The sequence below is a fragment of the Pelobates fuscus genome, chromosome 9 (genome assembly GCF_036172605.1).
Source record: "Pelobates fuscus isolate aPelFus1 chromosome 9, aPelFus1.pri, whole genome shotgun sequence".
NCBI classification, from domain to species: Eukaryota; Metazoa; Chordata; class Amphibia; order Anura; family Pelobatidae; genus Pelobates; species Pelobates fuscus.
This window is the reverse complement of record NC_086325.1, coordinates 22,641,366-22,657,010: the sequence shown is the minus strand read 5'-3', so window position 1 is coordinate 22,657,010 and position 15,645 is coordinate 22,641,366. Positions and strand designations below refer to the sequence as shown.

At 43.7% G+C, this 15,645-nt stretch overlaps 1 protein-coding gene across 1 annotated transcript in view; it reads right to left on the bottom strand.

Moving 5' to 3' along the window:
• SLC44A4 (solute carrier family 44 member 4) overlaps nucleotides 1-15,645 on the bottom strand; it is a 65,748-nt gene that overhangs the window by 17,071 nt on the left and 33,032 nt on the right. Inside the window, exons 8-10 of the mRNA XM_063431482.1 lie at nucleotides 1,646-1,751; nucleotides 1,222-1,305; nucleotides 676-788 (exon numbers count right to left, since the gene is read on the bottom strand). Coding sequence (XP_063287552.1) covers nucleotides 676-788; nucleotides 1,222-1,305; nucleotides 1,646-1,751 — 303 coding nt within the window. The remainder of the gene's footprint in view (nucleotides 1-675; nucleotides 789-1,221; nucleotides 1,306-1,645; nucleotides 1,752-15,645) is intronic.

The window sequence follows — 15,645 nt, the reverse complement described above, 5'->3', positions numbered from 1 at the left end:
GATAGCCTGGGCATCGAGGGTGAGTAATGGGTGATTTATAGTAAAAAGATAGCTTGGGCACAGAGGGTGAGTGACGGGTGATTTATAGTAAAGAGATAGCTTAGGCATCGAGGGTGAGTGATGGGTGATTTATAGTAAAGAGATAGCTTGGGCACAGAGGGCGAGTGATGGGTGATTTATAGTAAAGAGATAGCGTGGGCACAGAAAGAGAGTGATGGGTGATTTATAGTAAAGAGATAGCTTGGTCACAGAGGGCAAGTGATGGGTGATTATAGTAAAGAGATAGCTTGGGCACAGAGGGCAAGTGATGGGTGATTATAGTAAAGAGATAGCTTGGGCACAGAGGGCAAGTGATGGGTGATTATAGTAAAGAGATAGCTTGGGCACAGAGGGCAAGTGATGGGTGATTATAGTAAAGAGATAGCTTGGGCACAGAGGGCAAGTGATGGGTGATTTATAGTAAAGAGATAGCTTGGTCACAGAGGGCAAGTGATGGGTGATTATAGTAAAGAGATAGCTTGGGCACAGAGGGCAAGTGATGGGTGATTATAGTAAAGAGATAGCTTGGGCACAGAGGTGAAGAGATGATTTAGATTTCAATGAAAATATTTAATTCAGCCACATAGTTCCAGGTATAGACAGAAGTACTGCAATAATTTCTGTTATGAGTTATACCATATGCCGTGACCCCAATGACACCAATGATGAGGACCCAGACCAGGATCCCAGCAGTGAATCGAAGGAGGAGGAGGAACAGGAGGCTGACCAGCATAGCTATAACCAGTCCACTGGGGAGGAAGAGAGGAGAGTCAGGACCACACATTCACCAATACTATTGAGAGACATGATACCAAATCTTTCACAAAAAATTATGTGTCAGCTTCTGGTATAATGGAGCCTTTAATGGGACCATACTGAATATGGTGAGTAATAAAACATTATTCTGAGGATTAAAAAAACTTCCTGTAAGTCAAGAACATCTAGAAGCAAGACCGAAATATTGTCAGAATTATTTAAGATCTTTTTTTTACTCAATTATGCCGATATACATCTTCCACTGGTGACATAATATTTTATTTCCAACCCTATGTGGAAAATGCTTTTACAGTAAGATAAATGGATGATAATCATTATATTACATGATAACAATGGGTAACTGTTGGCATTTCCATCTTGGATACAAAGTGGAAGAACATAGGTTAGAACTTAGCGGACACTCACACGAGGATCCAAATCCAGGACTTTGCAAAATCCTCAAATATTTTCTTCCCCAAGTTCTGCAAGTTGAAGGTGTTCGCTATGGCACTGAAATGTGAAAAAAAAGGAGAGAAAGAAATTCTAAAAATGACCAGCAAAATAATTTGAAAAAAACAGACTGGAAAATAAAAATTAATAATGGAAAGAAAATAATGGACACCAATCATAAAACAAAATGTAGATAAAAATGAGAGAAAATAACAGGTTAAGAAAATCACAGTAGAGGAGATCATGATGAGAGTACCCCTCCTCCCCCCTAATAAATAAAAATGAAGGGGATAAAGACAGAGAATAAAAAAAATGAGAGTGTTATGGGCAAATGAAAGGAATATTTTTTTTATTCACAATAAAGAGAAGACTAGTAATGAAGGAAGAGAAAGTCTCTCACTTAGAGGCATTCGTAATACTAGGAAGTGTCTGGTCTCCGATCAAGCTGTTAACTGTAAAATTTTCAGGAACTTTGAGGTTGGCGTTCGGGAAACATCTGTTTAAAACTGAGAAGATCGATAAATGCTGCATGTATTATTTCTGGCATTTCAATAGCTACAACATATTCGGCAGTGCTTTACAATATATGTATTGGACAAGATATGCTACACGTTCACAACACTAGTGCTCCTCAACCCTTTCCACAAGGCACACCTAAAAGTCCAGGATTTAGGTATTACCCAGCTGTGTCTAAGGTATTTAAAAAATAAATAATAATAAAGAGCGGATGAAGCAAGCAGAGACTCCATCATCAAGGTGGACACTACCAGTTCCCACAACTTCAGCTCAGAACACCTTGATATTTCAGCCAAGCTGGACCGCATTTTTGAAGATTTCTGGTGAAAGCTGGAATGAAGGATGCATCAATACGACCCACCACAAGCAAGTCCCAACCTACCCAGCGTGCCATCCCTTCATCCACATCGGGAGCCCACGTGTTGGAAATGCCCGAAAATGGCAGAGACACAGGCTCCATCCAGTGCCTCAGCATTCGTCGACATGGGAGAAGGAGTCCTTGCAGACATTACCGAGATCTCACAGAGTGTCGGAGTGCAGCGGGGAACCCAGATGCAGTCAATCTACTAGATTCACCTGTTTCTATATGGGCTTGGGGGGGAAGAATGTTCCTTTGTTGCAGGACTGTGTTCGACACACAGAGGGTGTCGGGTGAAACAGTCTCTCTGATGAATCATGAATCTTGCGCAAGTTGATATTTGCCTTATATTAGACTCCTCTTTTTCCATACTGTGACTTGCCTTACATATTATGCTCTCCTCTCACACTACTCACTTGGGAGCCTTCCAGGGTTCACTCTGTAGTTACACTACTAGAAGTTATCCTGATTTCACTGTTTTATAAACACCTTAGACACACCCAGGTAATCCCTAAATCCAGGACTGTTAGGTGTGCATCGAGAACAGGGTTAAGGAGCACTGCACTCCAAAATAGAGTACAAGGCTGTTGGAATGTAGTATCTGGCCAGTTAGAGAGCTCACATATTGGCCATCCACTAAGGTGACAATTTTAAATCAATAATAACCAATATATAAATGCCCAATATAAAAAAGCAAAAAAATAAACAAGAACCAAGATTATGGTAAAAGTGTATTTATCTCAAACCGCCACTAGAGGGCAGCTTTCTCCCAATAATACCAGATACTTGAGATCTGTATAATTAATTTATGCTCTAATGTTATGGAGCAATGAGACAATTATAAAGGGGGAATTGAAAACACACTCACACAGCATAAAGCACAAATACAGATAAATGTGCAAAAAGGCTTTGAACCTAGTGCTCAATTCTACTGCTTGGTATGAGGAGACGCAGTTTACAGTCCAAGATTCAAAGTGCAGCAGTACTTGCACCAGATCGGAATAATCTTTGGTAGCAGAGACCCTTGGCTTCAGCCCCGGAACCGACAACGCGTTTTGTCCTGTTGCTGTCTGAACTTCCTCAGGAGATGTGGTATCCCATTGGCTTCCTTCTTTAACCCCTTAAGGACTAAACTTCTGGAATAAAAGGGAATCATGACATGTCACACATGTCACGTGTCCTTAAGGGGTTAAATATGGTACTTTCACACCCTTGCTGGTCAGCGCATGTGGGTATTTGTGTTGTCGTGCAAGACATCTTTATTAGTGCCATCTCTTGGTTGTAAGGATCCGGAAACAGCTGTATGCACTACCTGAATAACAAGGCTTGTTAATTTCCATATACAGGTAGTTTGCATATTATGAATAATGTAGGCAGGGGAGATATTTCTTGTTAATTATTGTCTTCCCAATCCCTTTATAAATATGTTAATGTGTTATTAGGAGTTCCTCTATGTTGCTCCATATGATTTGAATATATGTATTAAATTAAGTTTGTCTCCATAAGTTTGATTTAATGAACTTATGGGCTAGTCCTGAATAATAATAAAGCAGAGTGTGTTAGTTCCTTTGGGAACTGTGTGTTGGTTTGTTCAGGGATTCCAGTAATAAAGTCTTTTACCTGTTGGTTGGCTGCTTGGTCCCTGGATCTGAGGACAAGTGAAAAAGAGCTTGGCCTGAGAGCCACCCGTGTAAAGGCTGTAGCTGACAATCTAGGCAAAGGTTTGGATACCTGCCTGGGAGAGGAGCTGAAGAGACAAAGGCTGAGGGGTCATTACCTGCCTGGAGGAAGAGAGCCGCAGCCTGGTCCAGGGTGGGAGAAGTTCTCAGTGACCCCAATCAAGTGAGGCTGAAGCATTCCTCTGTCCCTGATCTGGGTGGAGGTATTCAGTCGGAGTACTAGAGCTCCATCACATTTGGTGGTAGCAGTGGGATGGCCTCCTAGCTATTGGGGAAATACCCAAGACACCACTGGGACCCCTGCACATCTTTTTGGACTCAAGGAGATGGATAGAGCTAGCATCCATGCAGCATCCTCATCATCAGAGGAGTTTCAGAGGAGCATATCAGAGAGATTGGCTCTCTTTGGAGCCAATCCATCAGCAGAGGTGGTGCAACCTATCTTGGATGAAGTGTCCATATATATGGACCAAGAGAGGCAGATCTGCCTGGCCAGCCTGGCCAGCCAGGCCCGTGCAGTGGCAAATTGAGGAATGCAGAAATCTAGGTGCCAGACCTTGAAGTTTCAGTGGTGACTACAGAAAGCTCTCTTCCAGTATGATGGCACTGTCTCGGGAGATGAGGGCATCCAGGAGATTCAGGTTCTCCAGAGAGAATCCCTCCCAACCCCAGTACAGCAACATCAATTGGATCTGTGAATACCTTTCCTGTGAGAGCAGCCCCTGGAACAATGGGTGGTTCAACTTAAGAGGCTGGTCTGGAAAGAATTGTGGGTGGACGATGGTTACCAGTCTTTACCGTGGTATGCAGTCTGGCAGTACCCGTGGCTAGCCGATGACAACCCTCCAGAGGATGAGGGCAATGATGGCCCTGGCCTAATGTAGGAGGCCTTTAAGGAGGGGACAGAGATTGAAAGCTCATTCAGTGCTCAGATTCTGGGACATCCAGGCAGGAGAGACCTCCTGGATCTCGCTGAAGCGACCAACCTGAAAAGGCAGAGAGGACAATACCTGCCTGGAAGGAGAGAGCTGCAGGGGTCGCTGAGAACTTCTTCCAGGGTGATACTCCATGATATCCAGCCATGTAGGAAGTATTAGAAAGTAGGGAAATAACTGTGGAAGATGTTCTCAGCGACCCCAGTCAAGCTTCGGTTACTAGGGCTGAGGCGTTCCAGGGACCCTGATCACGACTAGGAAGCAGATTGTACTTCCTCACTCAGAGTACAGGAGCTCCATCACATTTACCACATACTTATGATTTCAAAAGGCCAATATCATAGACACAAATGTAAAAAAGGGTCAATACATCCTAAAATTACAGTCTGTATGTAGATGTTTATAGTCTATGATAGGTGTACCATTTCTATAGCACCAAACTGACTCCAAAATATTTTTTCTGCCAGATGTTCTTGGACTTCCAGTTTGCCACAAATATGTTGACATAACTAGGAGCGAACCTGGTCCCCATGGCTGTTTCACATATCTGTAGGTAGTATGCTCTTTGAAATAGAAAAAGTTATATATATAAAAAAAAAAATCTCATACTCTCTAAAATAAAATTGGATATGCATACTATGCATCTCCGGATAATTTTCTATAACTTCTTTTATCGCTTCAATTCCTTTTGTATGATTAGTGACAAGGTGTACAAGCAAGTGACATCAATAGTGGCCCATATATATCCTTCTTTCCATTCATGGCGCTCCATTTCTGTTTGTTTTGAGTCTTTTCTTGAGTCTTTTACATAGGAAGGAGTCTTAGACATCACTAGTTAAAGAACCAATCCCACTAACAATGGGCCTTCTTGGGGATTTACTTTGGTTCTAATTAATTTTTGGCTGATTGTAGAAAACAGTCCTCCTTGGTGATTTAGTATACATTGAGTCTATTATACATATATAATTGTTTTCCAAACTCATCTGTTGGATTCTTATTTAAAAAGTATCCTCAATGATTCTTTTAAATAGTTAGCTCTGTCCATAATCACAATACCTCCACCCTTATTAGCCTGTTTCGCCACTAATCGTCTTTTTAAAAGTTTTTTTTCTGGCTGAGATATTTTATCAAATTACACAATTTTCCATAAGAAATATTTTATGGAACAATACTGAAGGAAAAATGTATGAAATACAAGATTGTGTTTTTTTTAATATATTTTCTTTTATAGTTGTGTATATAACCAAGTATGTATTTTTTAAAGCACTACTTGGTCCAAGACCTATCACTAAGTAAACATCTACATACAGACTGTAGTTTTAGGACATATTGTCCCTTTTTTAAATTTGTGTCTGTGGTACTGGGGTTTTGGAATAATAGGTATGTGCTAATAAAATTGTTTCGTGTTCCACGTTGCATTAAGCAAACACATGCGCCATGCCAAGCCTTCTCAACGAGTGGGCGACGACACAAATGTGCACAAGCACTGACTAGCAAGGCTGTGAAAGTACCATATTTAAAGAAGGAAGTATCTGATGGGGGTCAGTTAAAGGGCCAATGAACCATTTTACATTAACACAACCCCTAATGTTGACATCCTGTAATATGCAGTTTGATTAATCACTTATGTGTCAAAGCTCTTACAATATACCCATTGTTTGAGGCCTTTCCTGGCCAGCATTCTGCATTCTATCACTATATTAACCCCGTGTGTATCACTAAAGACCACTTTTCTACCGAAATAAACTTGACTGATTGTCACAATTGATCTTTACATCAACATTAATGAAACACTATAGGTTCAGGAACACAATCATGTATTCCTGACCCTATAGGGAAGGAGTCCCTGCTTCCCCAACAACTACTCACCAGGGACTTCAGTGACTCCACTCCTCCTCCAGTAAGCGAGAGAGAGTATGTGCGTAACTGTGATTGTGTCTATCTGCCTGTGACTGTGTGTGTGTGGCTGTCTATGACTGTATGTGTGACTGCCTGTGACTGTGGGGCTGACTGCCTGTGACTCTGTGTGTGTATGTGTGACTGTCTGCCTGTGACTGTGTGTGTGAGACTGTGTGTGTGACAGTTTGCCTGTAACTGTGTGTGTGACTGTCTGCCTATGACTGCATGTAGCCTGCCTGTGTGGGAGACGGTCTACCTGTGACTGTGTGGGAGACGGTCTACCTGTGACTGTGTGGGAGACGGTCTACCTGTGACTGTGTGGGAGACGGTCTACCTGTGACTGTGTGGGAGACGGTCTACCTGTGACTGTGTGGGAGACGGTCTACCTGTGACTGTGTGGGAGACGGTCTACCTGTGACTGTGTGGGAGACGGTCTACCTGTGACTGTGTGGGAGACGGTCTACCTGTGACTGTGTGGGAGACGGTCTACCTGTGACTGTGTGGGAGACGGTCTACCTGTGACTGTGTGGGAGACGGTCCACCTGTGACTGTGTGGGAGACGGTCCACCTGTGACTGTGTGGGAGACGGTCTACCTGTAACTGTGTGTGTGACTGTAACTGTTACAGCCTGCCTGTAATTGTGCATGCTACTGCCTGTAAGTATTTGTGTGTGACTGTCTGCCTGTAGCTGTGTGTGTGTAACTATGTGTCAGAACCAAAACTCTGTTACCTTGGGGTTACTTCCGCGTTTGGAAGTAAACTCCTCCTACTTGAATGACGCAACACTCACCTGCCTTATAGGGGAGCCGCGCCAAATTCAAGTTCAAGCTCAAATGCAAAGCTGAGCTGTCATATTACTACTCTCTTGTACCGAACTAGACCTGTTTAACGTTGTAGCTGTATTCTCCACTCCTTGAAACTCTGCTCGGACCTAGACCATGCTGCCATCTCCTTTCCAAGACCAGGACTGACACCGGAATTCCGTTATCTCTCTCAAATATTCTGAATCGTCGTTCATATTACTGCTGGTCTTCTCCTAACACTAAACCAGCCAAGAACGTCAGAATAGTAACAACTATTTCCGACCTAATCTAGCTACTTGCTACTAACAAAAGATTCAACTACTTCATCTACCTTGTAAATATTTGTTGCAAATATTCAGGCAATTCAATTAATTTTTGTTTAAAGGAGCACTATATTGCCAGGAAAACAAACTTTGTCTATTGGCTATTAGGTCCCCCCTCTCTCAGGTCCCCCCTCCCGCTGGGCTGAATGGTTTAAAACCCCTTCAGCCACTTGCCTTTCTCCAGCTCCGGGCTCCCTCTGTGCTGGGGAACTCGCCACCCCCTGCCGACGTCAGATCCGAATGCGCATGCGCGGCAAGAGCTCAATGCTTTCCTATGGAGGTTCAGCGTGCTCAATGCGATTTTCACAGTGAGAATCGCGGAAGCGCCTCTAGTGGCTGTCAGTGAGACAGCCACTAGAGGCTGGATTAACCCTCAGTGAAACATAGCAGTTTCTCTGAAAAGTCTATGTTTTCAGCTGCAGGGTTAACACTAGAGGGACCTGGCACCCAGACCACTTCATTGAGCTGAAGTGGTTTGGGTGCCTATAGTGGTCCTTTAATGCTGCATGCTAACTCCTATTAGAAGTAATCTAAGGACTTTATTACTTTTGTTTGCTACAACTGTTGCAACTCTTCAAATCAAGACAATTCATCTTTTTATTTTATGCTGCATGCAGATCTGCTATTAGAAGCAATTACAATTGTCTACAACTTATTTAATTATCAGAGAGAGAGAAGATAAATAAAACTTCTTTGATTTTTCTTAAAGGTACAGTACCACAAATTAATTCTGCAGTTGTGTTCCTCTATCTTGTCTAATATCCCCCAAAGCATAATAGGAAGAAGATGGGAGACTACAGCTCCTAAGGAAGACCAGAAAGCGACAGGACGAAACGTGTTGAACTGGAAACCAAGGGCCTCTGCTGCCGAAGAGCACTCAGATTGGGGACAAAGGTTTACTTGCACCTTGGATCTTGGACTGCGTCTTTCTCTTACCACGCAGTAGGATGGAGTCCTGTGGCATAGCCTTTTTGCACATTTATTTGTATTTGTGCTTTATGCTGTGTGGGTGTTTTTATTCTCCCCTTTTTTTGAATAAATATATGTTATGACACTATATATTTTTATATATAGATGTCTGTTTATTTTCCCCATATGAGAATATTCATATACTGGAAGTAGGAGTTTAATATCTCTATGTGGTCAATACATTTGTATCCACTATTGTTTTGCATATATTATTGGTTTTTGGCACCATCACTTGTATGTAGTGCTGTCTATATACACTTTTCCTTATTATATTGGAGGATTGGAGGGTAATACTTGTGAGTGGAAGCATTCACCAATATCACTTTGATCACCAGATATAACATCTCATGGACTGGTAAGATTAAATAAAAATGAATGACTTAATTTGCACAATTCCAGACGCTATATTTGGCACTGGATATTCAGAGATAGGTGGCTCTCAAATCAAATCTAATAGGGTCTGATCTTTCTCAGTTTTATTTTTGGATGTCCAAACAGCGGTTCTTGTTATGCCCACTTTCCCAGCATTAATTCTCTGAGGATTAGGGAAAAAATAAGGCATAAATTTGCTTTATAAAATAAAAAATTTCATATGACTCATTAGTTATGGAATCCAAGCATTGCTCTTGGCCTACATCCACAACCGTTTAACATTGGTGAAGTGGATTATTAGTTACACTTGCAGATCATCAACAACTAACAGTAAATCCTTACACTACCCCAAACCATAACCTTAATATCAACACCACCACTAACAGAATCTCAAACCTTAACATATTAACCCAAAAGTATAATGTTATCATCAAAGAAGCATAATGGCAAAGTGTGTATTAAGTACAGTAACACAATTTTAGAATTCTGCAGACATTAATAAACTACTCGTCCTTAAATCTCATAGCTTATTATGTTGTCTTCAGAACCCGTAGATGGCATTATGGTATCATAGTTTAGGGTATAATAAGTATATTATGTAAGATATCTTATAATTAACATATGCCGTAGCACTGACCATTTGCAGTCTTTCCCATATAGAAACCCTGTGAATGACTTATCTTATCGTCTATTATAAATGTTTTAACCTTTTCTCTGCACCTTATTGATTCCTTTTGTTTGCCGTTTCATGTATTAAAGCAGTATTTCCTGACTAAATGAGAATTAATTCAGATATTGCTTAATGTCTTTTGCCCTTCGATACATCAGACTCTACATAGAACACAGAGTGATTGATTTTAGTGAACTCCAGAAAATTATACATTATATTTTGTTTAAAACGGTACAGAAATGTTTATTTCTAATCAACTGCTACCCTTTTCTTAAACTCTTTTCTGATTGACAGCCAGACCTTCTGGTCTCATCTCTACCATTTACACACACCTTCGTAATGCTCTTTACACTAACCACCTTTCTTGCATGGAAAGCTAAGTTGGGGAAGTTGTTTTACAAAGGGGATAGGGACATCATTTATGTTAACAGTTACAAAGTAACAGTACTTTGTTGATAGAAAACATCTACAAAACTAGCCAGATAGTATTTATCTCATACTAGGTCATAACATATTTCCATCCCACTCTTCTTAAAGGGTTAATACAACCACCATGACCACTTCAGTGATTTAAAGTCATGGTGGTAGGAGTCAGTATGTGCAGTGTTTCAGCTTGAGTAAGAAAATATTAAATAACTTAGGCTTGCTTTCAGACCACACAAGTCACCCCATTTCGGGTTTATTGAGGTTTTTAGAAGCATACTTATATCCATAAAGTATCAACACAAACCTGATTTAATACAGAACTAAATTTTAAAGATAAAACCAAATATGCACACACAAATCTGTTTCTACATAATGCCTTTCTTTGTTTATATATTTATAAAGCACTGGAACAATATTCGGAGCTGGTCCTACAGAATCCAAATACAAATATTGGTTCAGTAACCAGAGAAGACGCAGTGCGGCAGGGGGGGCTGCCAGGTGTTGCACATTTTGTGAAAAAAACCCAGGGATACTTATACAAAGGCTGTTTGCCAACACAAATTTAGCTTTTTCTATAATTATACACATGTAAAAAAGCCTAATTTTTGTGTAATGTTAGTTTTTAGCTACACTACAGCGATTAATATGTTAATATCGGACATTTTAATTCAACAAAACAAAATTCTGGATTTTCTTTATATTTTGCCTGTCTTAGTCTGTTATCTTCTGATAAACCTTCTGAGATAATAAGAGCTCTTGTTGGAGCATCGATGCCCTAACCATGTTCTATTGACTCTTGGGTCACCCTGCTTCGCTGATCAGACTATAGTGTGAACAGGTTGATGTGAATGCTGGCTCTGTATTGCTGGTACATCAAGTTACCACTGCACGATCAAGCAGAACGTGAGCGAATATTAAAGGGACACCTACCGTGAAGGCATCTTTACATTCTCTTTAGCCAGGGCCGGATTAACATAGGGGCTGATGGAGCTGTTGCTCCAGGCCCAGGCCCAGGCCCATGGAATAGGCCCATTTAAAAAAAAAAAAAAAATATATATATATATATATATATATATGTTTTTACACACTACTCTTAGGTTTGCCACCTGACTGGTATTTTACTGGCACAGCCGGTATTTGAGGCTGCCTGGCCATGCCGGTATTGCAGTAATACCGGCAATACAAATGCAGGTAGTTTTCTCAGAATAAATGGAGATTACTCTGCAATATCAGCACCAGCCAGTAGGGGTCACTGTGTGTGGAGAGAGGCAGGGATAGGAAGTTATAGCATATCCCTGCCTCTCTCTACTACTCACTTATCCGTGGGGGAGCAGCAACATAGCACAGAGTCCAGACAGCAGCTCTACAGCTCAGGTAAGTGAGGGATGGGGGGAAAGGCAGCAGGGACACATAGGGACACTGAGACACTAGGGGACACATGGGGACACTGAGACACTAGGGGACACATGGGGACACTGAGACACTAGGGGACACATGGGGACACAGACACTAGGGGACACATGGGGACACTGAGACACTAGGGGACACATAGGGACACAGACACTAGGGGACACATGGGGACACAGACACTAGGGGACACATGGGGACACAGACACTAGGGGACACATGGGGACACAGACACTAGGGGACACATGGGGACACAGACACTAGGGGACACATGGGGACAGACACTAGGGGACACATGGGGACACAGACACTAGGGGACACATGGGGACACAGACACTAGGGGACACAGACACTAGGGGACACAGACACTAGGGGACACAGACACTAGGGGACACAGACACTAGGGGACACAGACACTAGGGGACACAGAGACACTAGGGGACACAGAGACACTAGGGGACACAGAGACACTAGGGGACACAGAGACACTAGGGGACACAGAGACACTAGGGGACACTGAGACACTAGGGGACACTGAGACACTAGGGGACACTGAGACACTAGGGGACACTGAGACACTAGGGGACATAGACACTAGGGGACATAGACACTAGGGGACATAGACACTAGGGGACATAGACACTAGGGGACACTGAGACACTAGGACACATGGGGACACAGACACTGGGAGACCTGGGAACAATGAGACACTTGGGGACACTGAGACACTAGGAGACACAGACACTAGGGGACACTGAAACACTGGGAGACCTAGGAACACCGAGACACTTGGGGACACGGAGACACTAGGGGACATATGGGGACACTGAGACACAGACATTAAGGGACACATGGGGACACTAGGACACATGGGGACACAGACACTGGGAGACCTGGGAACACTGAGACACTTGGGGACACTGAGACACTAGGGGGCACATGGGGACACAGACACTAGGGGACACTGGGAGACCTAGGAACACCGAGACACTAGGGGACACTGAGACACTAGGGGACACTGAGACACTAGGGGACACAGACATTAAGGGACACAGACATTAAGGGACACATGGGGACACTAGGACACATGGGGACACAGACACTGGGAGACCTGGGAACACAGACACTTGGGGACACTGGAAAACATGGGGACACTGAGACACTAGGGGACACTAGGACACATGGGGACACGGACACTGGGAGACCTGGGAACACTGAGACACTTGGGTACACTGGGACACATGGGGATGCTGAGACACATGGGGACGCTGTGAGACATAGGGACATTGGGAGACACTGAGACATTGGGACACTATATCTCCCAGTGTCCCCATGTCCCCAGCCAGTGTCCCTAGTGTCTCAGTGTCCCCAAGTCTCCCAGTGTCTGTGTCCCATGTCTCTCAGTGTGCCTAGTGTCCTCATGTGTCCCAGTGTCCCTATATGTCCCCATGTCTATGTCCACAACTGTCCCCATGTCTCACAGGGTCCCCAAGTGTCTGTCTCCCAGTGTCCCCTAGTCTCCCAGTGTCTGTGTTCCCATATCTCTGTGTCCCTAGTGTCTTAGTGTCCCCAAATGTTTCAGTGTCCCCATGTCTCCCAGTGTCCCTATATGTCCCAGTGTCCCCATGTCCACAACTGTCCCCATGTCTCCCAGTGTCCCCAAGTGTCTGTCTCCCAGCCAGTGTCCCCTAGTCTCCCAGTGTCCCCTAGTCTCCCAGTGTCCCCTAGTCTCCCAGTGTCCCCTAGTCTCCCAGTGTCCCCTAGTCTCCCAGTGTCCCCTAGTCTCCCAGTGTCTGTGTTCCCATATCTCTGTGTCCCTAGTGTCTTAGTGTCCCCAAATGTTTCAGTGTCCCCATGTCTCCCAGTGTCCCTATATGTCCCAGTGTCCCCATGTCTATGTCCACAACTGTCCCCATGTCTCCCAGTGTCCCCAAGTGTCTGTCTCCCAGCCAGTGTCCCCTAGTCTCCCAGTGTCCCCTAGTCTCCCAGTGTCCCCTAGTCTCCCAGTGTCCCCTAGTCTCCCAGTGTCCCCTAGTCTCCCAGTGTCCCCTAGTCTCCCAGTGTCCCCTAGTCTCCCAGTGTCCCCTAGTCTCCCAGTGTCTGTGTTCCCATGTCTCTGTGTTTCTAGTGTCTTAGTGTCCCCAGATGTTTCAGTGTCCCCATGTATCCCAGTGTCTGTGTCCCTAGTGTCTCAGTGTCCCCATTTCTCTCAGTGTCCCCATGTTTCTGTGTCCCCGGGTCTCTCAGTGTCCCCATGTCTCACTGTGTCCCCAGTATCCTAGTGACATGGGGACACACTGAGACATTGGAACACTGGGAGAAATGGGGACATTGAGACACTGGGAGACTAGGGGACTGGGAGACATGGGGACACTGACACTGTGATACATAGGGACACTGAGACACTGGGTGACTTGCGAGACTGAGACACTGGGAGACAGGGAGACACTGGAAGCAATCCATCTATACAGCAGAATCAAACTGAGTAGTTTTCTGGTGATTTTACAGAACTTTTTCTGATGTCGCGCATAACTAATTCATTATAACTACTCTTGCTTAAAGGAGCACTATAGGGTCAGGAACACAATCATGTATTTCTGACCCTATTATGTTAAAACCACCACCCTGGCCCCTTCTTGCCTCCCTAAATATAGTAAAATATTACTTGTATTCAAGTCTGCAGCTGCTGGCTCTGCCTCTGAACTGACTGTCTGCTGACATCATCAGAAATGGTGGTCTGAGCAAATTACAATACTTCCCCATAGGATTGGCTGAGACGGTCAACTAGGCAGATCAGGGGGAGAGCCAGCACAAGTCCAACATAGCCCTGGCCAATCAGCATCTCCTCAATCATCAATGCATCTCTATGAGGAAAGTTCAGTGTCTGCATGCAGAGGGTGGAGACACCGAGTGGCAGTGCTGCACACTAGGCAGTCCTGCCCCAGGAAGCACCTCTAGCAGCCATCTAAGGAGCGGCCAGTGGAGTTATTTTATCTGAAAAGACAGTGTTTACTGCAAACAGCCTGAATGGAATGATTCTACTTACCAGAACAAATACAATAAGCTGTAGTTGTTCTGGTGACTATAGTGTCCCTTTAAGTTTGGAAGCTTAAGAGGGATGTATGGGAACAAAACTTGTGTGGACTGGCTGACAATATAATTAGTTTAGGTAATGCAGACGTTGGTCTCTCTAACACTATGGCATGTTCCCTTTCTTCTACTTTTTTCTCTGTCTCAGGAACTTCTGCCTGCTAGTAAGAAGGTAAGGAGACAAGTGGACCAGCGAGTGCTAGGGGACAGTCCTTAGAAAGCGTGGAGTGAGCGCATCATTAGACGCATTTATGTCAAGCTCAGGGTGCTGCCTGCATAGTATGCCCTTAGTTGGACAGCCTGCATAATTGGCGGGCAGCCTGACATGCATTCATGCCAGGCTGACCTTCCAATTCTTTGGACAAACATGCCCCCTTTTTGGGCATGTTCACCCCTTTTGGCAGGTCTGGTCACATGATTCGCACCAGTGGCACACCCTTTTACCCCGCCCATTGACTTCCTGCTTCACTGGACACTGCTGTTAGGGGTTATGGATTTACTTGAAATATGAAAGCATAAATTAGAGAGAGATTAGCATAGAGTATGTGTTTTCTTATAGCTGCATCCTATGAGTTTCCTTCCAACACAATCTCCATCAGATACAGAGGTATGACTGTTTTAGTGTTTTTGGGCGATAAGATTCCGTCATTAGGCCCATCATAATTGTCAGCACCAGGCCCAGTGTGCTCTTAATCTGGCCCTGTCTATAGCACTGTAATAATGTCACATATTCTCCCAACCAAATATGCTTAGTCTAATATGGTCACATTGTGTCTTGTATGCTTATCTTATCAAGGATTCCTTTACAGTGGCATACAGATAAACATTATTGAGGAACTCATTTGCAGTGATAAAGTCTGTAGAGTTCCTTTCTGAACGGGTGTAAAAGACGAGGGCAAGAATATGATGCCATGTACCATTGTACAGCGCTATGGAATTTATTAAAGAGTACT